At 39.1% G+C, this 23733-nt stretch overlaps 1 protein-coding gene across 1 annotated transcript; it reads right to left on the bottom strand.

Annotated features, from left to right (window-relative positions):
• Positions 1-1057: 1057 nt before the first annotated feature.
• On the bottom strand, positions 1058-21911 carry LOC131466800 (complement C3-like). The gene is made up of 43 exons (XM_058640251.1): positions 21736-21911; positions 20077-20272; positions 19439-19601; positions 19171-19265; positions 18844-18932; positions 17922-18004; positions 17737-17824; positions 17494-17596; positions 17191-17311; positions 16952-17067; positions 16683-16829; positions 15633-15732; positions 15426-15520; positions 15157-15348; positions 14824-14979; positions 14486-14615; positions 14003-14071; positions 13619-13816; positions 13422-13536; positions 13259-13338; positions 12039-12178; positions 11378-11590; positions 10143-10206; positions 9945-10034; positions 9571-9774; positions 9172-9247; positions 8876-9035; positions 8681-8776; positions 5988-6138; positions 5523-5608; positions 5089-5166; positions 4846-5001; positions 4684-4746; positions 4515-4596; positions 4382-4430; positions 3859-3949; positions 3675-3764; positions 3055-3157; positions 2850-2939; positions 2062-2154; positions 1864-1947; positions 1511-1646; positions 1058-1327 (listed from the first exon to the last, which is right to left on the bottom strand). The coding sequence occupies exons 1-43, from the start codon at positions 21894-21896 to the stop codon at positions 1186-1188; spliced, it is 5034 nt and encodes a 1677-aa protein (XP_058496234.1). The 5' UTR covers positions 21897-21911; the 3' UTR covers positions 1058-1185.
• Between the last annotated feature and the right edge of the window lie 1822 nt (positions 21912-23733).

Below are 23733 nucleotides of genomic sequence, written 5' to 3' on the forward strand. Positions count from 1 at the left end.
ATAAATTGGGTTTAAAAAGTGGGTTGTCATATAAAATGTTTGGAAAACAGTGCCATACACTAATTAAACAGTGAATCAACAAAACCAAACATTTCTGTCTGACTGTATGAAGACAGAGGGATTTGTGTTTCATTTTAATCAGATGTAAATGCCCTCAGGTGAATTTTAAAACTCACATTGATATAAAAAGTTTGAGGTAAACGTTTTTGGATTAAGTTTTCCTTTGTTATTAGCATCTGTGGTGATAGATAAAAAACACCGCACAGTAATTGATACTAAATTTACGAACACATTTCTCACTAAAACCCCAGACAGTAATAATCACCCATTTAATTTTGTGCATTAACCAAACTTAATGTATGTTGAGCTGAATCTCAAGATGAGTCTCAAAGAACTACACTTCACAGAGTTCACCAGCAGCAGCAAACTGGCTACCTGTCATCTGATCAGTCATTGTCACTGATTTGGAGCACCTGTGAAGACACTGAGGGACTCAGTCATTCAGGCAAACAAATTTCAGGGAGAAGACCTCCAAGTTCACTTATAGGTTCAGTCCAAAGACGCCAATGGTCGGCGAAATATTTGATTTACTTTCATGGTGTTTGAAATACTGCTTAAATGTTCAAGTTTGTGTTTAACTGCTGTGTAGATTGCATAAAGAACACATTGCAGGATTGACTGCATTGATTTATGTTAAATGGGTTTGTGCTAAAACAATATTTCATTTTGAGTTAGAAAAATTAAAAGTATAAGATACAAAAGGATAGTACAAAATTAAATGTTAAAACCTTACTAAAAAATGTTTTCTTTATTCTATTTAAAAGGATTCAGTGTTTAATGTATTTAAAATGTTTAATTAATGTTTAAATTCATTTAAATTAAAATTGTAACTTTTGTTTCTGTCTTTAAAGGTTTACAACCTAATTTACTGACCAGACCAATCAACTGACAAAGCCAAAAGGAAAATAAAAATGATTGAGTCGGAAATTGGAGGTGTCCTTTGGATGTTGAACAAGAGCAGGACAATGTATAAAAAAACCACACACATACAGTTAGATGAAGACTTTAGAGTTTATTCCACACAGAGTAACCTTTTGATCTGTTACATTTTATAACAGTTAAAGTTTTGCATAACATATGTAAAAATGAAAAAGAAACAAAGACAGTGGATTTTCTGGTGTTGTACTACAGTGGACATCCAAAGAGAGTGTACTGCGTGACCATCTCCTCCAAGCCCAAACATGTTGGCCTGTGTTCATCCTTTTGACACTCTGCGTCTGTGGGCCAGTACTCGATCCAGGTTCTCTCACCGAGCACATACTGATACCTGTGGGGAGAGAAGAAGTATCATGAACTCATATGCTGTCTTGACATAAAGCAAATCATTTCCGGGGTGCAGCATGATAATGTTGCCGGCTGACACAAGATCTAACCACCACAGTTTGTTTAGTATGACACTCATTGATAGAACAGGAGTATAAAGAACACATTTGATCACGCAAACACTTACGATTGGTCCTTGTGAATATCCTTTGATGTGCCCATGATGAGATACGTTTTCCCTTTACCCAGATCTAAAGCCTCCCTGCAGTGAGGGTAACTGAGGAATGCACGTAGTTTACCCTGGGGACCAACATCATAATTTCCTGATTTTCAAAATAAGAAGAGAATTCTGGATTAAACACACATCTTAAGCACAAGTGTAAAACATGATTGTTATTTTACCATTTTCTCCTCCAAGGGGAATCAAAAGGAAAAATTGGACATTTTATGAAAATGGCTTTACGTTGTAGCCAAGAATAAGATGAGGGGATTTAAAACCCTCATGTATAATGTGATACATTTTAGGCAGTTCACACCCACCTTCTTTGATCACTTCCATTATCCGCATTGTGTAAATATCAGTGGACAAACCATCTGTGAAGTCTTCCACTCTCACTTTGTAAACTGAGGACAGATAAGTGGCAGATGATTTTCTTACTTATGAACCTCTTCTTATACAAACATTCTGGTCATTTATAGTTAAAAAAAATAATGCCGATCATTCACACTGAGTCTTACCAAAATCAATTTTGCTGGTAGGTGTACTCTCACAGGGTTTAGCTGTGCGTAAATCATTGCTGATTTTACCCTTCTTCTGCATGCTGCAGTTCTCTGGAAATAAACAGCAGACGCACAGTAAAGATACAAACAATAACAGTAAGTCTACATGCTAATGTGTCTCTGGACCAGTAACAAATGCTGCACATACTGTGGATGCACTGTATGATTGTGTGAATGGCAAAACTGTAATATAAAGGTCATCGAGATTAGGAAGGTGCTGGAAATACAGACCACTTACCATTGTAACCAGTGTAGTGCAGGTAGTGGGAAACTGCAGCTCTGATCCTAAATTAACGGTGAGACACATTCCTCAACCATATCTATTTTTTTTTTATCATGAATTGGTTTTGAGGTAACCAGATTTATAGAGGTGCAATACTAAACTACTGATGTTAATGATATGAACAATAATAATACATTTTGTGGAACAGGTGAGGAATTTACAGCCAATGATAATTATTTCAGATTTATTGCAGCTAGAAGTTAATAGAAGTGTGACTGCATCCATATTTTATTTCAGTGAGGCAGTTGTTGCTCGTGTGGGTGGCAGAGGTGACTGATTTGGAAGTGGAGATCATGACGACGTCTAGTGTTACTGAGGGTAAGTATTTAGAGGATGAGGAGGTGATGTTGTAAACAGCAGAATGACAAATGATCAGTTCTTTAATGAAGCATGATATTAGTAGTTATTATGAGTTCCTTCAGTACTTTCAGCTGCATCTTCAGAGAGACACTATAGTGTTTACCTTCAGCACATGTGCATTCTTCATTTCTACAGAGCCTCAGCAGCTGCCCAGCTTTCCTCTCTGGATGGTAGAATTTCAAACATTGTGTTTCTGCAATGATAAAGAAACCCATTGATGAAATGTGCATTAAATCCATCACGGTTAACACTGCTAATCTGTCTATGTACTCTCTATCCAGATCTATCCAAGTGTCTTTAAGGCTTACGGTCATAATATTCATAGACAGACACAGCCGCTGGTTGCATGACGCCCACTTTCAGAGTCTGGTGGATCCTAAAAGTGATCTCCTCTGATCGTGTGTGAGAAACCTGTGGAGAAATGTAAAGCAAAGATGAGAAGTGAGGTTGTCTGAGAGGTCTGGGACAATATGCTTTTATCACAGTTTGATATTTATCACAATACTCGGGTGCTGATTCAATTTAAGTTGCCATTGTGATTTATTGTGATTCTACAAATCACTAGTATCAATAAATGTGACCTTATTTTCCTCCTTAAACCTAAATGTATTTTTTAAATAATTACAATGAAGCCATAGAGAATGAGCTTTAACTATTCAGTGTTTACTAATCATTAAAATAATGACAGATTCTCAAAAGAGGACACAGCGCAAATGTGAGCCTTCAAATTAACACTTTTAAAAACCCTGGATTGCAAAACAAACTGATAAAAATAACTTCCACTACTTTTTGAGATGAAATAGCAACTGCTTCTTTTCGCTGTTTCTGTTCATTAAGCAAAAAGAAATGTTGCCATTCTGTAGGAGGGGACATTTTGTTCCACAATGTATTGATTGTGTTTCTCTACTCCTATTGTCTAATGTCTTACCTTGTCCAGGTAGATGATCAATGAACCTCTCTCTGACAGAACTGTGTCCATCTCATATTTTGCAATGGTACGGGCGCGTCCTTTGGCCAACTAGACACAAGCATATAGAGTACCCTTTAAAGCCATGAACATCATGTTTTTTCATGTGTATTGACCATTGTGTGTGTGTGTGTAAAAATCTTACCAAGTCCAGGTCATTTTTGTTGACAGTGAAGCCAGTTAGTAAGCCAATATCCAAGATTGACATAGTTGCATCGTGATCCTTGTTCTTATATCTGTGCAGTAAATGGACACATTCGATTAAAAAATACACAATCGTAGTGAGAAAGACATGAAGTAACAAAGCAACCAGGGTGTATGAGAAAATGTCCTGTAATAAAGGTCCAGTGTGTAAGAATTAATGACATTTCAATGGTTATATTTTGGCTTTATGTGGGGGACCGAGCTCCCATTCCAAAATGTGAAACTGAAGTCAATTCAGGCTGTTGTTGAAACATAGTTGCATAAGATGGTGGACTCTGTAAAGAAAGGCCTTTGCCTTAAGTACATATAAAAGGCTTATTCCAAGGATACAAAAAATTTATTTTTATTTTAAAGTGATGATACAAATATACTTATGGATAGCATATTCAACTTCTGGCTATAAGCCCTCATAAATGTTTCACACTGGACCTTTTAAACCAGCATCATTTCTTAGCCGTACTTACAAGACTTCTATTCTCAGTTTGTATATCGCCTCATTCTCATCCATTTTCTCTGGAAAAGCAAAATACTACATGAGCATGTAATCCTTTGTCATGGCACAGAATCATTTTCAAATAGCAGAGGGCATAAAATGACCTGGAATAAGCTCCACTGACAAGTTAAACTTCTGACAGTCACTCTCTTTTTCCTTCGGCAGAGCGTAATACAGTGACACCATCTGTTAACACAGGAACAAAGTGCATTTTTATAATGCATGGGTTTAGTATTCATAAATGATTGAAAAACAGAAACATGCTTTATTTACCTTCAGTGTTGCTTCTCCAGTTCCTGTCGCAGTCACTTTAACATCCTGGTTTATATCATTGATCTGTGAGGATCAAAATAATAACAAAAGAAACCAGATGATCAGAAAAAAAGGATTGATGACAGCCACTGACAGAGTGTGTGAAAGAGCGTGCATGCTCACTTTTGATGTTCTGGTCGTGTGGTGGTTGTTCCTGTTGAAGTTGATCCTATCTGGCTTGGCCCTGCCAGGCAAATGGATGTCCACGTTCAGATCATACTCTGGTTCTTTAGCATTCGACCAGTATTCTGCTACAGCCTGGTACACTGTTATAGTAGCCTGGACAGAAAAAGAAGAAAACAAGATTAAATATATAAATTATGTAGAAACAAAAGAGCGAGAGGTCAAGTTGGGATGTCCTGTTACCTGAGTTGAGCCATAGCCTCCACCATCCTTCTGCTGTTTGTTCAACCATTTCACAATAGGTCTAGCATCTTCAAAGGCCTTTATTAACAGAAGGTGAGAAAATCATTGTGATCATCATTGTGATATTTAAATCTGTATTAAACAGCCCACTCTCTCCTGAGCAATTCATGATAAAGATTCAAGGTGGGTTGTATGCAAAGAGAATAATGTTTCATTTATATAAAGTATTGTCCAGAGCCAATCAAGAAAGCACATGTTAAACAAAAATGAGAGGTGGAGCCTGAGTTAAAGATCAGTGAGAACATATTTGGGTAAATATAGCTTTAGACACTGATAGTCTCTAATTCAAACATATGGAAGGAGTTCTAGTGAAAAATGGCAAAATATTGAATAAAATATTTTTCAGGACCCGTAATGAACTTGCAAAGACTCACCTTGGCCTTGACCAGAGCAAGAAGAGCATAAGCTGTGGCCTCTAATGTATAAACACGTCCTTTAGGAACATTCCAGTGGGACAACTCTGTAAGAAAAATGACTTTCTTTTATTATGGGGTAGAACTTGTGCCAAATGTCATCTGATATGGAATAGTTTATCTCACATTCTGACCTGCAGACATGAGAGCTCAATTGAGGAAGGATTTTAAAGGCCAATTCAGATATTATGACAGTAAAAATCAAACAAACTGTTTTTAGTATAAACACGTTAATATTTCTGAAAAAAAATCTTGTAAAATGAATTCCCAGTGAGTGGGACAGAAACCTACAATATTTATATCTTTGGCTAAAATCCTAACATTAATGTGTCACTATATAAATGTGTCAGGCTAATCTAATGGTAACAATTATTCCTTGATGTGTATTATTAGTTTTTTTCTTGTATTGGAAAACTGTAACTGCACCTGGGGAAGCAAAATTGAAGAGGATGTCTTTGTCCAGTTGGTTTTGGTTGGCCAGGGCGTATGATGACATGGCTACAGCATATGGGTTGGTGAGGCTGGGCAAACGTCTCTTCAGGTATTCCACGGCTTTGTCAATACTTCCAGGCAGACTCTGGACATCAGGAAAGTAAAAGGGAAAAATGATGGGAGAAATGGGTGTGACAGGATGTATCTAATGCTAAAGATGATAGGATGAGATAACAGTAATCCATTTATACACCTGAATGTTGTTGCATATCTTCTCTGTGACTTAGAAGCGATTTATGAGTACCATAAGTGACATAATTGACACAATTATTTTATGTACTGTGTCTAAAAACTGTAAAGCGGCTGTTTTTTTTGTTTAGGAAACCATGTCAGCATGAATTCTCTCTGTTATCATGGTACAAACAAATGCATTTGCATTAAGTAATTCCAATTTCATTGTGTCAAATTTCCATGGCCTTTATTGGCAAAAAAACTAATTCAAATTCTAATTAAAGTCAAACTAAACTTAATTAAATTCACAGTTATTGCACCGTGTGTGTGTGTTTGCACACAGGGTATGCGTCAGTGCAGTAGTACTGTATTAGTAGTAGTAGTAGTGCTTTTAGATAGTGCATGTTGCATGTGCTCCTGCTTGCTACGCTCCTCCTTGTGGGGTTGAAAAGAGGAGCCCACTGTGTAAGTCTCCTCCTGTCGGTACACAGCCTCTCCAACACCAAGACTCCTGCAGTGCCTCATCGTGGCCACACACAGGGTACTGGGACCTTGCGGTCTCAGGCTAAACTGCAGGGGATCTTGGTGCAGGCCCACTGGCATGTGGACACACCCTGGTGTCCGCCAACCTCTGCCCCACTGCCTTGTGGGTATCTCGGGGAGGAGGGAAGGCTATGGGAGTAAACCCAGACCAAAAATCAGGAGTGGAGTCCCTAAGGCGGCTTGAGGTCACTGCTGACTTCCTGCCTGTCGAGGGAGTGAGGTTGACGCTGTGCAAATTCACCTCACTTAAATCCAAGTTCCCTGCACAAGTCATGGCATGAAAACTGTCACCAAGTCCTGTGGCGATGGGCGAGCGACGAAGTAGCAGGCATGGATATGCTGGAAGCTGTAGCTGCAAACTTGCACATAGGCGGCTCAGAATAAATGTCATTCCCTCACTGACCGAAGCAGCAGGGAAGTTCAGCAGCACCCTGAGTGACTGAGGAGCAATATTCAGGATCACACTGCTGACCTCTATAGCGAGGAGGGGGTTAGAAAAGGTGCCCTCAAAATTGTCTGCTTCCAAACATCCTGGCCATCCTACTGCAGCTGATGGCATCCCATGCAGTCGAAAAATGAAAAATAAGAAAAGGACCAAAGTGATACCACTCATTGTTGGTGCCTGGAATGTGCGCACTTTAATAGACACAGCTGGAGCAAAAAGACCTGAGAGACGCACTGTTCTTGTGGGAACAGAGCTTGCGAGATCTCGCAAGCAAGGCCACCATCATTAGCACCTATGCCCCTACAACCCTGACAAAGTCAAAACCAAGTTATATGATGACCTGGAAGCCATCATTGCTGCCACAGCGAGCTCTGACAAATTGCTGAGACTTGGCGACTTAGTTGGAAGTGACCATCAGTCATGGAATGGAATTATAGGTGCACATGAGTTGGTAAATGTAACAGCAACAGACTTCTATTGCTGAAAACATTCTCTGAGTTTGACCTTCTCATCACCAACACAATTTTCCAACTACCAAACCGCAAGAAAACATCATAGATGAATGATGCAGAGATCCAAGCACTCCTCAGTGAAAAACATCGCCTTCTCATTGAGAGCAGGAGACAGTCGTGTGCTGTGTTTCTCTGACCTGTCCAGTGTGCCAAAGAGTATTTCGGGCTTGGATTGGCCTTCATAGTCACCTGTGCACCCACCAAAACCCACAAAACTGAGGCATGCCAGGGTCATCATCAACCATGATGGACGAACTAAGAACATATATCTAAAGCAGGAAAAGGAAACTTAATGTCCAATCCAGGCTAGACCTATATTAAACAAAAATAACTAAAGAAAAGGTATCTATCAATGCAAGAAACTGTCTGTCTGTCACTTGTCAGGCTTAGGACTTGACAAGTGACTTACTACAACCAGCAGTTTGTGCAGTGCCGACTTTGATGTTGATTGGATGAGAAATGCTTGAGATATCAGTAGCAATACCACAGATATGTCAATAAACCACACATACAGACACAGAGCAAAGCCCCAGTGTATATTCCTTCATCTCTATGTTAATAACAAACGCAAAAATAGACCAAAAAAAAACAGGCACATATTGAACGGATACTGCACAAGTACCAATAAATAGTGATAATCAAAACTGATATGATGCAAACAAAATCATCTCCAAAAAATAAACAAAATAATTCTCTACACACAGCTATATAGCTAACAGCTAATACAAAAAACACATGACTGACCATTCTGTAATTTATCTGCCTAATCAAAACTGAACCACCCCAAAATTAAACAGCGGGGTCATTCAAGCTTTAATTTATTTCTTATCATGTTTAAGTGATATGAAAAACTAATCAGTGCCTCACAGAACTCTGCTTGGTCCATCACTTATGTGGAGTGAGTATGTGACGTTATAATAGTGGTGCAATACAATGCATGCAGGTGAGGTACTCACACCAACTGTGTCAGCACATAGCTGGCGTGACTCCTGCATGGCGATGAGGCAGAACGCTGTCATGGAGGCATCTGTATCCAAGCCTTTCACATCACCCTGCACACATGCACACAGAAAATGTTTTTGTGACATATTTTGTTTCCATCCCAATGAGCTTTTTGTCATTGATGATGTCACTGGAATGAGTTCACACACAATCATTTCTCCATGGATCACCCTCCCAGTTTCTCTGAACATGCCATCAGGTTGCTGTGCATTGAGAATCAGAAACTTGACAGCGTCACAGATCACATTCTTCTGCAGTTCCACCAGGTTGGAGGACATGGCAAACACCTTGACAACATAAGCTGTGAGCCTTTGAGAGAAAAGAGAGGGGGTGAATGTTAAGTTATATTAAACACATGAAAAATACATCCACCCTCAGACTGTCAGAGATAGACGAGGATAGGGAAACATTTACATATGAGCTCATTTATGTTTGAATGCCTCACCAGGAGCTGCCTTGGGTCTTGGGCCATGTTGCAAAAGATCCATCTTTTTGTCGGAAGGCAAGCTCATTCTTGTAGCCTGGATGCAAACAAAACACACATTTTATTTACCAAGTGCCATTCAGTCCATGCATCATACATGTAGGTTAGTTTGAGGAGTCCTGTTCAACAGACTTCTTCATCGAAGGAGCCCTGCAAATCTGTGAATGTTTTATTTTCAGATGTCAGTTTTATTTTGTTGTGCAGAAAATGTTTGAGTATGTGTCGCTGTGACACATTAACACATTCATTTCCATGTCATTATTGTAGATCTGTACAGGAGTAGTTTGTTATCCATACCACACTGTTTTGACACAATTTCAGCCACGGAGAGGAATGAAATAAACATCTTTGTGATCTCACCAGTCTTGATATGCTGGAGGGCTTCATTCCGTTTCTGAAAGCCCACAGTTTCCCACTGGTTAGTTTTGTCCAAATACATGGTTGCGATGACAGGTAGAGTCATGTAGATCATGTTCTGCTCTCCACAGCCGCGTGGCTGCTGGATCAATGAACCCATCAATTTCCCACTAATGGCGTTCTCCACCAATGGACCAACTTCACTCCCTGCACATGCATAACCAGACAAATCCAAACACTATCAATCAACATGAAGACACAAGCAAAAAAATTACAATGTCATCTCCTGATTAGATCAATACTCTATTAAAAAACAAAGCACATTGATTTGACCGTGTAAGTCTGTAACGTTTAAAATGCAGAAAGTGATATCCCACCTGTCACAGAGATCTGTGTGCTTGTAGGTGTGTTAGGAACCCAGTCTTTCTTTGGAATTCCACTATTGAGAATTTCTTCTTGTTTACCTCCTGGAGGAAGAAACGTAAAGTTTGGGGGGTGGGGGAGTCATTTTAAGTCAGTTTAAACACACAACACAGAATGATTATAAAGTGAAGGCATTCAATGTATGAACTCACCGGCACCTTTGTGTGAGGGGTCTAGAATTATAGTCTGTGGAGACTTAATTAGTACACCTTCAGGCTGGAAAAACAACAACGCAAACATTATAATCACGTCTAATGTTTTAAGTTTGTTCTTTTCTGTATATGTTGGTCTATAGCAAAACGAAATGTGGCCTGTTACTATAAGGTGCAATGAAATGCAAAATTACCATTATGTGTCATCAAACGTTTAAAAAACATGTCAAACTGGTGTACTGGCGTTAGACATAACAGTGGTGCAGTCAATTGGTTTGGCCACTGCCATCAGCACTTTTAACAAATGATCACAAATGATCATCAGTGATGACCCCGGGTTCATCACTGATGATATGTTCAAGTAGCACTAGTCGGTGTATTTCAGAACTAAAATATTCAAAAAATATCTTTATTCATTCATTTTCTCATTTACAGTTCTTCAACTGCTTATAGTGTCTACATTTGAACTAAAAGAGAAGACGGTTTCCCAAACTGACTTTATCACAGGAGATTGCTGTCGACTCCTTCTTTTTGAAATCACCTTTGAACCCATTTTACAGTGAGCATCATTGTTGTTTTGTGTCACTGACAGCTAGATGTGGACAGCGTTTGCATTTTAGAAAATGTGTAAATAAGCTCTGCATGATAGGACTGTTAGCATAAAGCAGTGTACATACTGAGGACACAAGCCTTTTGTCTTTCACTGTGGACTTTCTGATATACAGCTCCATATTTGTAGGTATGACAGACGTACAATGTTTCATGATTTCTCTTAACATTAAAAAAAGATATATTTTAACCCAAATACATCTCTGTTGTCAGTAGTTATACACTGTGTTTTACAAACAGCTGAGGCATCAGATTAGAAAACAACACTGTGTATCATCCTGTGTGGATTTTGTGAAGGAAGACTGTAGAGTGTGTGTTATTTGCTTGGCGATATAGACCATATTCTAAAACCCACGCACACACAGGGACAACATGCAAACTCCATGTAGAAAAGCCCTTGTTTGAACCTGGGCCTTTTTGCCGCAAGGCAACAGCACTAACCTCTAACGTGTGGCTCCTTCTTAAAAACATGAATAAACAAATTATTTTGCTGTTGTATGTAGAGAAGGTAAATATGACCTTGACTCTTACACATGTGTACATACTCAACATATCTGTTGTCATCTAATGTTAAAGAACATCTTGACATACTGTTGTCGTTTGAATATGGCATCTGTTTCTCTTACCACCACCCGCAGCATCTTCATGATTCCATCATTGAGCGACGAGTCCTTCACAGCTGCTTTGACCTCAATGTCGAATTGTCCATCCTTCATGGGTATAATGATGAAGGGTACTGATCGTGTAGTCAGGGGCCCGACTCTGACCTCCTGACGATATCGTCTACGTTTAGATGCTGCACTGCACACATCATCCGTCTCAGACAGATCCACACGCACCTTGAGATGGAGAGAGGAGAATAAGGTTACGAGTATACAGTATGAACACAGATGACAAGACACCACAAAGTGAATCAGCTGCAAATGAAATACAGTGTTCATTTACAGATATTTCCTTTACTTTCAGGTTCCATTAGTCATCATCAATAAAGGAAATATAAATAATAAAATAACACATAACAAACCAAAGCTAATTTAAAGCTGTAGTGTGTAATGTTTGGTTTTTGTTGTTGCCGTTATTATTCTGCATTTGGTTGTTATTTGTAGTAACATATGTATGCTGTGTCCTTCATTTTTATGGGGAATTTTTGTGTCAAGAAATACTATCAGACCAGACTGAGGGTGCTAGATACACAGTTTTTATAATTAATGCATTAATGCATTGTTATTCGAGGCTATAGAGAAGAACCAGTCAAATATAAACCTTTCTTTTTCCCTTTTTACTTACAGTGATAAGATCGGGGGTGTAGTTGTGGAGGATTGCCTTAATTTCTAGCTGCTCTCCACGGACAGCAGAGTAGGGCAGTCTAAGGTCAATGAAGAAGTCCTTCCTGACAATCACTTCCAACGGTTCACTGACACAGATTCCTTCAAGAAGAGGACGAGAAGTAAGTGAAAGAGATTTCACAATAGTCAGGTACAATCATAGATTGTATATATAAAAAAAAGGACATTGTCTTTGTCGTTTTTGTCAGGCTTCCTTCTTCTTATGAATGATAGGTGATGAGTTGATGGTGTAGAAAGAACCCCTCAGACACAAGACTCGTACCGAACAAAAGGGATTTTATTTGGTTAAGTCAAGCATCAGACCAAGCGCTGCAGCAGCTCGGGAGAATGTTCTTGCCGAATCTCCGAACAATTCTGCCTGCTTAGGAGCAGGTACCTACTTTTAAGGGTTTCTCTAACATCCTTATCTCAAACCCCACATTTGACGGTTCCCCCTTTTCCTGGGAAACAAGTTGTGTCAGCTCATTCTATACATTCTCATGATCGTACATCCTAGAGTGCTCAGGTTTTGACATCGGTGCCATTCAGTCAACACAGGAAGCATCTGCGCTTCTTTTACAAGCATTGTTTTCAGGTCTGGCATACAGACTTCTGTTGTACCCAGATTGTAGGTGATGCAAAGTCAACTCTCTCATGAGGAAGTTCCTGTTTACTTCTCAATGCACATCTCTAACACAGTCTAGACAAACTAGCTGAGTCAGATACTACATCTTGCTAATTTGAAAAGTGAAGCCTGGGAAGTAAGATGGAAGTAGCAGTAAGCCAAAAGGGACACATCTGATAGCTGCAAAAAGAAATAAACTTCACTAGAAGTCTATGGGAAATTATCCTACACCTCACTTATTGATTGTTATATTGATTATGACAGTAAACAAGGATTAATGGTCTCAGTGGCTACTTTCAGGTCTTCTGCAATAGAATATCACGTCAAAAATAGATTATGTTCCCATTTAGAGTAAAATTGATATAAAAGTTATGTCACATATGAGTGGACACCTGTGTAATTGACAGTTGGTATCGACCAATAGGTGCCTGGTAGCAGCTGATGAATGTCCATTTGCAAAAACTGTCATGGTGGTGGTCCAATTCACAAATCTATGTCCATGTTGATATACAGTCTATGGATACAATTGAAACAACAGATATTCACTGAGTGCTCACCATGGGTTGTTGACAGACTAATGCCAGTGAACTGCCAGGTTGTGATTGAGTCTGGTAAAGGAACGTTTTTGTTGAATGCACTGAAACAAAGACGATTGTTAGGATTTTAGTGGTGTCATGAGTGCGGATATCTGTGTGTATGTCTGTGTGTGTGTTGCCTCACCAGCTGGGTGAGTTGCAAGAGGGCAGAACGATGTCTGTCCACAGCCAACTTTCAGGGAACTGAGTGCGAGACACTATCTCATTGCTGTCCATGTAACTGTCGTCTTCAACCTCACCTAGAGAGACATCAAAAAGGTTTAATATTGTGTTTGTTTCAATCATGGATATCCAACCCCTTCCTTGTCACCCATCTCTTACTGCGAGCATTTAGGAGTTGGTCCTCTTTATTCTCAGCTCGCTGGTTTGTCATCTCATTGCAACAGTGCACGAAGGCCTGAACACATTCTGCACCATCAGTGATGTACTCACTGCGCATCTCACAGGTGTATGAAAGCTTGGTTTCCCTCATGCCCTCAAAACAACACTCACGTTGAAGATCAGTTTTATACTGACTTACTGGAAAGCAAGACAGTTGTGGAGGAGAGAAACAGAGGTTATAGGACGAATGGTGACAGAGATGATAAGTTTATCCTTTGAATAAGGATAAACTTAAAAGTCAGTCAAAATGTCAAACTACAGACAATAAAATACCTAATGTGACTGCACATTAAATCACTGATGATTTAGAGCTGTGGTTCTTACTTAAGCTGGTTGTGACGTCCATAATAGTGTTTCTTCTTTTCCTTTTGCTGGGGGCTGGACATTTTAGTTCTGAAAATGCAACACAGACAAAACAAGGTCAGACTACGCTCGTCTTTTACAAGCTACAGATAAATATTCAAAATATTCAATTTCATGCCTTATTTACTGAACGGTTTCAACTTTATATTAAAGCTCTTTGTCTCCCCAAAATACAAATGTCAAATAATCTTCTTAGTAGTTCAAGAAAACTGTTGTCAGCTCAACACAAAGGTGGTGAGAAGAAGAAGTCTATATTTAAGAAACAGTGCCTCTCATTCTATTTCAGTAGGGGGCACCACAAGTGGAGTAAGGATTATCACTGGCTACTAAACAGTCAAATGAGCCCAAAAAGCTTCTGCACCAAATTATTTTCCAAGACAATTTTTCCTATCGTTAAATGAGAAAAAGGAGAAACCAAAAGATCTGAGGGTAAAACAGTGTCACCTTGTCTGTAAGGAGTTCCAGAAGCTGTGCTGGACTCAAACAACAGCCCAGCATCGTAGAACACATTCAAACCATCCTTTCCTCCACCAGGGGTGCAGCCTGTGTCATATTTCTCCACGATGTCCCACACCTGAACAGAGTGGAAGACATTTTCACACAGAAATACACAAGACAGAAAATATAAACAATAACACACTTACATATAGTTTGTTGTATAATGTATCAATCTGGACCAAACATATACTTAAAAATGATCTCCTTTTTTTTTTTTAAAACACTTTTTATGTTGTACACCTTTCAAATATATTCAAAGACGAAAATTTATGAAAATAAAATGCCTTTTTCTGGGTGAGGCGGTGCTTGTTATTCAGGACATAGACTCCTTTGTCAACTGCCACCAGTCCAACTGTGGCTCCTGGATCTCCAGTAACCTTCAGACCAAACATCCTTCGAGGCTCATAGGATGCAGCAGGTCTCGATGGTTCTAACTTCAACTGATTTTAAAGAAAAGAGAACATTTTGTGTTTGTTAAAGCAGAACACACACTGTTATTATTATTATTACAACAACAACAACAACAATATCATTATTACACATTATAAACATTATAAATATTGTATTCTATTAATTTACTTAGTTTAACTCCACTATATCAATAATGTGTGTCTCACCGAGCCCATGCAGGAGTCTGTGACATCCACCCAGACAGAGTCTGATACCACTTCATTGTCATTTGGATGGTAGTAGGCTATGATGCGGAATGATGGCAGCATGTCTTTGGTGATGGGAACGATCAGGGAAATCAGCACTTGTCCTTTTGTCCTGTAACGGCCATGTTGGATCAATTGACCTCTGCTCAGGATCTGGGGACACAGATTAAAACATCAGCATGGACCCAAACACAAGTTTATACAGAACGATCAGTAGGTCATAGGCTCACCAGGTATGTGAGATCAGTGTCTTGATTTGACTGCCTGTTCAAGTTGAGGTTGATTTTCAGATTGTCTCCTAACTCAAGCTCTGCTGTATCCACACCTGTGAAAACAATTTTGTGATGAGTTCTGCACAATGAAAAGATTTCATGGTACTCTGCCATCATTAATGTGTTTTACCATTTGAAGTTACAGTATTTCAGGATTTTATTTACCTATGTGGATGTAGCTGTTGCTTTTAGTTTTATATGGAAGAGCTACCATGGTGGCTGATGCTTGTCTTTCCGCTAAAATACGAGGATCACTGGTTTTTGCCTAAAATCAGAGACACACACAGGTTTACAAACACAGCAATGTAAAGAAATATAAAAGGTCCCAGATCTGTACTGTTCTATCCAGTCATATCAATAGTGAACTACTGACTGAACTGAAAGGTTTTTAAGACAATATCTTGCTTAGTTAAAGGTAGAGTAAAGTAAAGTGTAATGTCAAATATGGTTAATGTATGTTAAAGTCATGATTAGGAATTGGAATCTAATGGCATCTGCTGTGGATGGTTTCAGTGGGTGTCACAGTTGCTATGCAGTGATTGACAATGGAGTGCCTTTGTTCTGCCCGCTCGTGGAGGAAACTTAGGGTGGGAGATGTTTCGTGCTCCTAATGTTTTGTTTAGCTGTTTTGGGTTTTGTGGTTGAATGTCAATAGTATTCCTGCCAACGTGTGTGCGATCAATAGCAAGAATCTCGATGTCCATCCATCCATCCATCCATCTTCTACCGCTTTATCCTCCACAGGAGGGTCACGGGAGGTGCTATGCCAATCTCAGCTGACATAGGGCGATAACTATTCATCCATGCACTCTCAAAACTACAGTCAATTTAGAGTGTCCAATTTACCTAATCCCCATATTGCATGTTTTTGGATTGTGGGAGGAAACCGGAGAACCCGGAGAAAACCCACGCACACACTGTGAGAACATGCAAACTTGGTCCTTGTTCCAACTGGGGCTCGAACGTGAGTGCTCTTGCTGCTACACCGACCATGTGACCGTTCAATGACGATATTAGTAAAAATGTGAGGAATACTTTTGGAACAGTTTCTCTAATCTGAAAATGGTAGTCCATCTAGACAGTATTATGTTAATCAGATTGTAAAGTAAATGACGCTGCAGAATTTGGCCATGGTGCCACCTTATTTTAAATATTGCAAGTAGATATCAAGCTTCCATTAAAAACAAAGTATAACTGGAAATGAAAAAAACTTACAGTGATTCTCAGATCTGATGCTCTTGCCTCTGTATTGATGGTAAGCTTTGCAAGGCCATTAGCTGCAGTCAAACCCTTCACATCACCTGGACTCACTACCACAGCAACACCTTTAGCTGGAGATTCATCTGGATTCACAACTTCAATCTGCCATGAAAGAAACAAACAGCCGAACAATAAGAATATATTGAACTGAACTGTCAAATTATTCAGTAATTAGAATTATATTATTATATGTTATAATTGTAAATTATGAGTAAATGCATTACCGAAACATCGAAGGACATTCCTGGTTTGAAATATTTGGGCGTTCTCTTGAAGTGAATGGTGTAGGGGGATGTAACGATCTGGATGCCTCTCACCTCTGCCTCCACCATTTCACTACCTGTTGAATTGATGTAGAAACACACACACTAACACTTTAACAGAAGGTGTTTGACATTTTGTTATTGATCATCAATGAAATTAAAATCAAACATGATCATGTGACACAGACTGTTTTCCTTACCACTCTCTGTCAGCACACTGACTGCAACAAATATGGAACTCCCCACAAGCTGGTCGATATTCTTGAAGGTCTGTGTGATGTGTTCCCTCTTCAGTTTGGCCACTCCAGCACCTTTTTCCATCTAATATGACATAGAAAAAAATAAGTGGACATCTAGAGGTGCTACAAAATACAAAAAAACCCCATCGACTTTGTTCATCATAAATAATTTAACTGACTAAATAGTTTAGTCTCACGTCTGAACTCAAAAAACAAAAACAATGATAACTGGTAATCTGACTAAAAATGCAAGTATGTCCTCACCGCTACTCTCTGAAGAGCGTTTGGAAAGCTCCTCTTCTGACTCTCGAGCACAACCCCAAATACCACGTATGCTGTGCCAGTTACCTCTTCACCAAACAGATACCTGAAACCACAAGAAACAGTTTCAATGGAAGCCGGACAAAAACAGCAACCCAACCTCTTAATGACATCATTTATTTTCTCTTCCACTCAGCCCTTAATGATTCCAGTTCTGAAAGCCACAAAATAAAAAACCATACGTACGTAGCTTTGATGTTGACATTGAGCTCTGGACTGTCTTTATAGAAGAAGGAGCTCTCAGGCATCAACTTCACCTCAAAACTCGGCAGCACTGGAAATATAAATTAAACTTAAGTGTCCAACACCAGAAAGTGAATAAATACTTACATCATAAGTTAAAAGGTAAACTTCAGGTAAAAGGGACGCACCATATTCCTTGACCTCAAACTCTGCAGTGTAGCTCTGCTGTGGGTTCTTGTGGAATTTGGCCACCACTTTCCAGACTCCAGGACTGCGCGCGCACACACACACACACACACACACACACACACAGGCTAAGTATTCAGGAGTCTCACTGTTTTGTCTTGTTGTGTGTGTCTCCAAATTTAAACTAACATTTGTGTTTAGACTACATTTCTTCCATACCAACTAAAGATAAATTATAATATAAATATAGCTATATCAGGGCCACACGGTGGTGTAGTGGTTAGCACTCTCGCCTTGCAGCGAGAAGACCCGGGTTCGAGCCCCGGTTGGAACAAGGGCCTTTCTGCATGGAGTTTGCATGTTCTCCCCGTGTGTGCGTGGGTTCTCTCCGGGTTCTCCGGCTTCCTCCCACAGTCCAAAAACATGCAATGTGGGGAGTAGGTAAATTGAACACTCTAAATTGACCATAGGAGTGAGTGTGAGAGTGAATGGTTGTTTGTCTCTATCTGTGTGTGTGTGGCCCTGTGATGGACTGGCGAACTGTCCAGGGTGTACCCCGCCTATCGCCCGATGTAGCTGAGATTGGCACAGCACCCCCCGCGACCCTCTGGCAGAGGATAAAAGCGGTAGATGATGATGATGATGATGATGATATAGCTATATCACACAGGGTAGTTAAGATTGTGTATCTTTCTGTTTATGATAAAGATCAATGGATAGTTTTTACTGCACAGTGTGCTGGACTAGCCTATTTTATGTCTCTTTTATGTCTCAACAGTGTCAGGCTGTTTCCTCCCGTTACCAATGTCCATGTGAAGCTATGCTAATAATCCCCTGGATCTTATAACATTTTTATGACATGTTATGAGAGTGGTAAATATCTTCTGATCAAATTTATAAATAATAAAACAAAATCAAACTAACCTGACAACTTCACCAAGTTGGAAATCGCCAGCATGGATTCCTGATTGTGGAGAGACTGAATCAACAGGTAAAGTGATTCCTTCAGGAGTCTAAAAAAAATAAAACACACCACAAAAAAACCCAAAATGGAACCATTAACAGTGACCCAGACATCTTTACAAATGAGTGCAGTAAAACACTCAAAACAAGACTTGGAACAAATGATCATCCTTGGTTGTCAGTTCATTGATTGTCACTTGGCTATTTTGCCCAAGAGGCTTGACACACTGTTGTTTGCAGCTGAAGAGTAAAATGATTACGTATTCTCATTGCAGTTAAATGCAATACCATAATCTCAATGTCAATGGAAGAATCCTTAAGATTGTTTTCATCCCTCTCAATGGGCTCCATACGAGGTGTCACTGCAAACATCCTGTAAAGAACTGACAGGAAGAGAAAGAGGCTGATTAGACTGATTCCCTTTAAAAATGCAGAGTGTTTGTCATGAATAAATCCACACAGTGATACACAGTGTGTTCTGATGTACTATCATATGTGGACTACTGTCATAGAGATGTGTGTGTGTTGTTTAGCACCGATGTTGAACTGAACCCACCTTTACTGCTGGGGGTGTAGAGGCTCTTGTCAGTCTGGATGAAGATGTAGCCGGACTGGAAGGACACAAGGACGACTTTCTCCAGCAGGCGGTCAGGAAACTGAGCTTGCAGGTAGACATACTGCTTCACGGTGGGATCCCTGCTAAACCCTTCAGCGGGGATCTGAAGGCAGCATGTACAACGGAATCAGTAATGAGGAGCAGGACAGGTGTATATGATTAGACTTTAGTGATCCAACACTGAGGAAATTCACTTTTTACAGCAGCAAAATGGCAAATTTTGCAAATGGCCACCTCATATTGACAAGCCAATATAATGTCACAACATTTATATCAATCTAGAGGCATTAATGTTTTGTATTTATGAAGGGAGAGTTGGACTACTGTGTCAAGTCAGAATGGTCTGGACTATGTAGTGGCTAATACATGTGTGAAAATAATGTCTCTCTGAACCTTTACAATTTAAACTCAAACAATCATGACATTGTCATCTTGAAATAGTCCAGAAAGCTATTTTTATTAAATAATAATTTAATATTGTATTCTCATTGTAATAATGAGAACAATAACGTTACACTACACTGTAGATCTCCCAACTACACCCATTATTGGAAATTAATGAATATTGTTTCATTTACCTTTATTTGTCCAAGTGCCTGGAATTGATTTCCACTGTTAAGGGTCACACTTGTGGTCTTCAGCGTTATGAGCTTGGTTGGATGGTTCATCACCTTGATGTGAACCTGTATGTCTCCCCCTGTACAGTCTTGACACTCCACAAAGATGTTCTCTGTTGTTCCTACACGCAACATGTTTGGGGCAGACATCACCTTCCTACAGAGACCAGGAAATAAAATACTCTTGTCAGACTGCACCATGAATTATGCTTTTATTTTTATCAAGAAATCACTTGGTTTGCTGATGATCTGTCTAAAAGAACGCAGTGTCTTCCAGTGGCTGGTTCCTCTGGACCCATTTATTCTCCATTTACATCAACAGTCTATATGATAATTTGTCAAGTTATATTATTTTTATGCTGATGACACCATAATATATTGCTGCTCTCATTCAATTTCACAGGCATTTTTTGTTTTTTAGAGTGAAGCTTGACTTCTACGATCAAAATAAATCTTGCTTCTCCCTCAGTGCTCGGAAGCTTCTTGTATCAGCAACCCTACCTTTGATTGAATAAGTCCTGTATTCGAGTGCTTCAGCCAAATGTCTCCAGTCTTTGGATTCTGTTTATCACTGTGCCTTGCGTTTCATAACTGGTTGTATTCACCTCACACACCACTGAAAAACTATATCTTAGATCTGGCTGGCCTTCGTTGAGTGTACACAGATTAACACACTTGCTGACTCTGATTTAAAAGGCTCTTCTTGCTTTAGTTCCCTCCTATTTATGTGTATTTCTGTGAAGAACAACAAGCCACTACACCTTACGCTCCAGAGACATCTTTCATTTGACTGTTTCTCATGTTCAGACTGATCTGGGGAAAAGAGCGTTCAGTTTTGCTGCCCCCTCTGCTTGGATTACTCTCTAACCTGAATTGAAAATTACAAAACTAATTTCATGCGAAGCTTTTCGCTCCATTTTAAGTGCCTGTGTTCTTAAAATTGTTCTTAAAAACTCCTGCTCTTTAACTATCAACTAGTTTGCACTTTTAAAGCACTGTTTTATTTTTAATTTATTGTAATCTGTTTCTTGTGTTTGTGATATTTATTAAAGATGTGTACAACTGACATCTTTGCCAGGTCACCCTTGTAAATGAGATCTCAATTTCAATGGTTCTTATACCTGGTTAAATAAATAAATAAATAAAATAAATCTTAGTCTGTGTTTAAGTTTATATACATTCAATTTACAAGAAAAAAGATTTATTTGCTGCTTCTTGCTCAGTCATTCTATCAGTCTATGGACTTATGTCATCTATGGATTTTCTTGATTCAACACTCAGTACACCGAGATCCGTACACCAGTTCATCACGGATCCTCGTCTGTTGTAACATCACTGTGCAAACGCAGGACAATCTTTTGACAAACATACTGGCATCATTTCAAAGACCAGTTTACATTGTCTTATGTGGCACAAACTGCATACTACAAAACAGCTATTTGTGTGTATAATACAAGTTAAATGGAGCTGAATCAGTTATTTTAAATGGGGAATACCTAATGTGGCTGTTGCTCCAATTACACTATAATCAGACAGACTGCACATTAAACGCATTTAACTCAGTTTATTTATGAGTCAAATTAAGCTCAGGCAGGATAAAGGTGAGGCCAATCTACTCACAGTGGAGCGCCATCAACCAGAGAAGTCACAGAGGCAAAGGCCAGACAGGCCAGCAGCCACAGCGGAGTCCCACCCATCATCCTTCCTGATCCTGTGCGGCTGTCAATGTAGATGGTTGCTCCACAGCTTGCTCCTTTTATCCTCTCACCTCCCTCCTTCATTTCCCCACTGACTCATCATCTTCTCCCCAAACGTTCTGTACACATGTATGTAAACACAAAAAAATTATTTCCCAGCAGCAGTTGAGAAATGGTTCAGGTCTGTTAAAGGTTATCTCCGTCCAGAGGATAAAATAAACATTAGAAATCAATGGCTGTCCAGTGACTACCAGATTTCCACACATACAACTGAATCGACAATGTAATGCTGTTCTGCATTTCTAATATGTTTTATGACACATTCCTTTTTTGTGTCTTTTTGTTGTTTGGCGATTTAAAAGTCAGTTTAGTTCTTCAGAGCTTGTTAAATCACCACATAGACCTCAACACAGTAAATGCACGCAAACTCACAAAGAGCTTGTGAAATGAGCATTGCGTAATGCCTGGTATCAGGCAAGGGTTTCTTTTGCAGTTGTAGTATCATGGAATTTCCTCCATTGTTTCGGATAACACAGATTTTATAGCCTTTGTTTATTTATTTATTTGATTATGTACAGCTAGGTATTGTATTTTATAGAAACATTGATGTGAAGTGTCCCTTCACGCCAGTTTAACCCCAGGCATCAATTTAATTTACTATTGTCTTAAGGACATAAAATATGAATCCGTAACGCTTTTATAACAGCTAATGAAAGTGGACATTTTTGTACTCTAATGACTTAAGAGTATGGTTAATCTATGTATATGAAAAATTTAAATTTGAGTTGCAAAATTTGTTGAGAGAGAGAGAGAGAGAGAGAGAGAGAGAGAGAGACTTAACAGACGTTTTGTCTATATACTATGTAAATTGATTCACTGGGATAAAGGGGCAGACTTGGACAATGTTGTGTTTGTATGTCATTTGTATTTGAGTGTTTTTTTTATTTGTGAATGAAATTAAATAAATAAACTCTATGCTGTTAGCCCACAGAACAGCATACAGAGTCTTTCTGCCATTCATTAACTTAAAAATATGCAAATGTTGATGCTGATGCTGAGCTTAAAATTGGTCTCCATGTCAGTCCAGTTGGTGAAACATGTTTGCAATGATTATTTGAAATCCAGGTTATTCAAAATGAATGAATCAATAAATAAATCAGAGACAATCAAATCTATCAATCTATCACCAGTGTGTTAATAAATGTGTATTTTTTTTATACACACTTATATACTTTTATAACATGTACAATCGACTTAAATTGATTATCACATTAACTATATCCCCACGTGTCATGTTAATGTTCCTTGCTTGCATTCTTGTGGCCTGATAAAGGTGCAAAACAAACACCTGGAAAAGCTCAATGAGGTGCAGGCCAACTGGTATTTATTGCCACAACAAATTTGAGTTGAGTTTGAACTTCAAAACAATGACCTGTCTCTGCCTTTCATTAATTTATTTGATTATGTACATTTATTTATTTGATTATGTACAGTCCCGCAGTGTAAATTTCCCCACTGCGGGACAAATAAAGGACTATCTTATCTTATCTTAATACATTTTGCCAGGCACATATTTTGTTTAAGCATTGCATGGCACCCTCCACATTCTCTGATCGTCGCCTGGCATTGGCAGCAGTAAGCAGTTTGGTAAGACTTTAGTCTGCCTAGAGCAGCCACAGTGTGTCAGTGTTCAGCACACCAACAACCCTCTATTTGGACACAAACAAACTTTGTTTGATGAGTAATACTAAAAGTAGGCTGCCCCCGAGAGCAGACAAACGGCCTTCTGAATTCACACATGGCCTCTTCTCTTTCAATGATTAAACCCAAAATGGTGCTTCTGTGTGTGTTTGTCAAGTAAAACAAACTCAACCCAAATATTCTCCGGAGTGAGCTCTGTGGCTTCTGTCAATGCGCACTC

This window comes from Solea solea, chromosome 10, assembly GCF_958295425.1.
Source record: "Solea solea chromosome 10, fSolSol10.1, whole genome shotgun sequence".
Classification (NCBI taxonomy): domain Eukaryota; kingdom Metazoa; phylum Chordata; class Actinopteri; order Pleuronectiformes; family Soleidae; genus Solea; species Solea solea.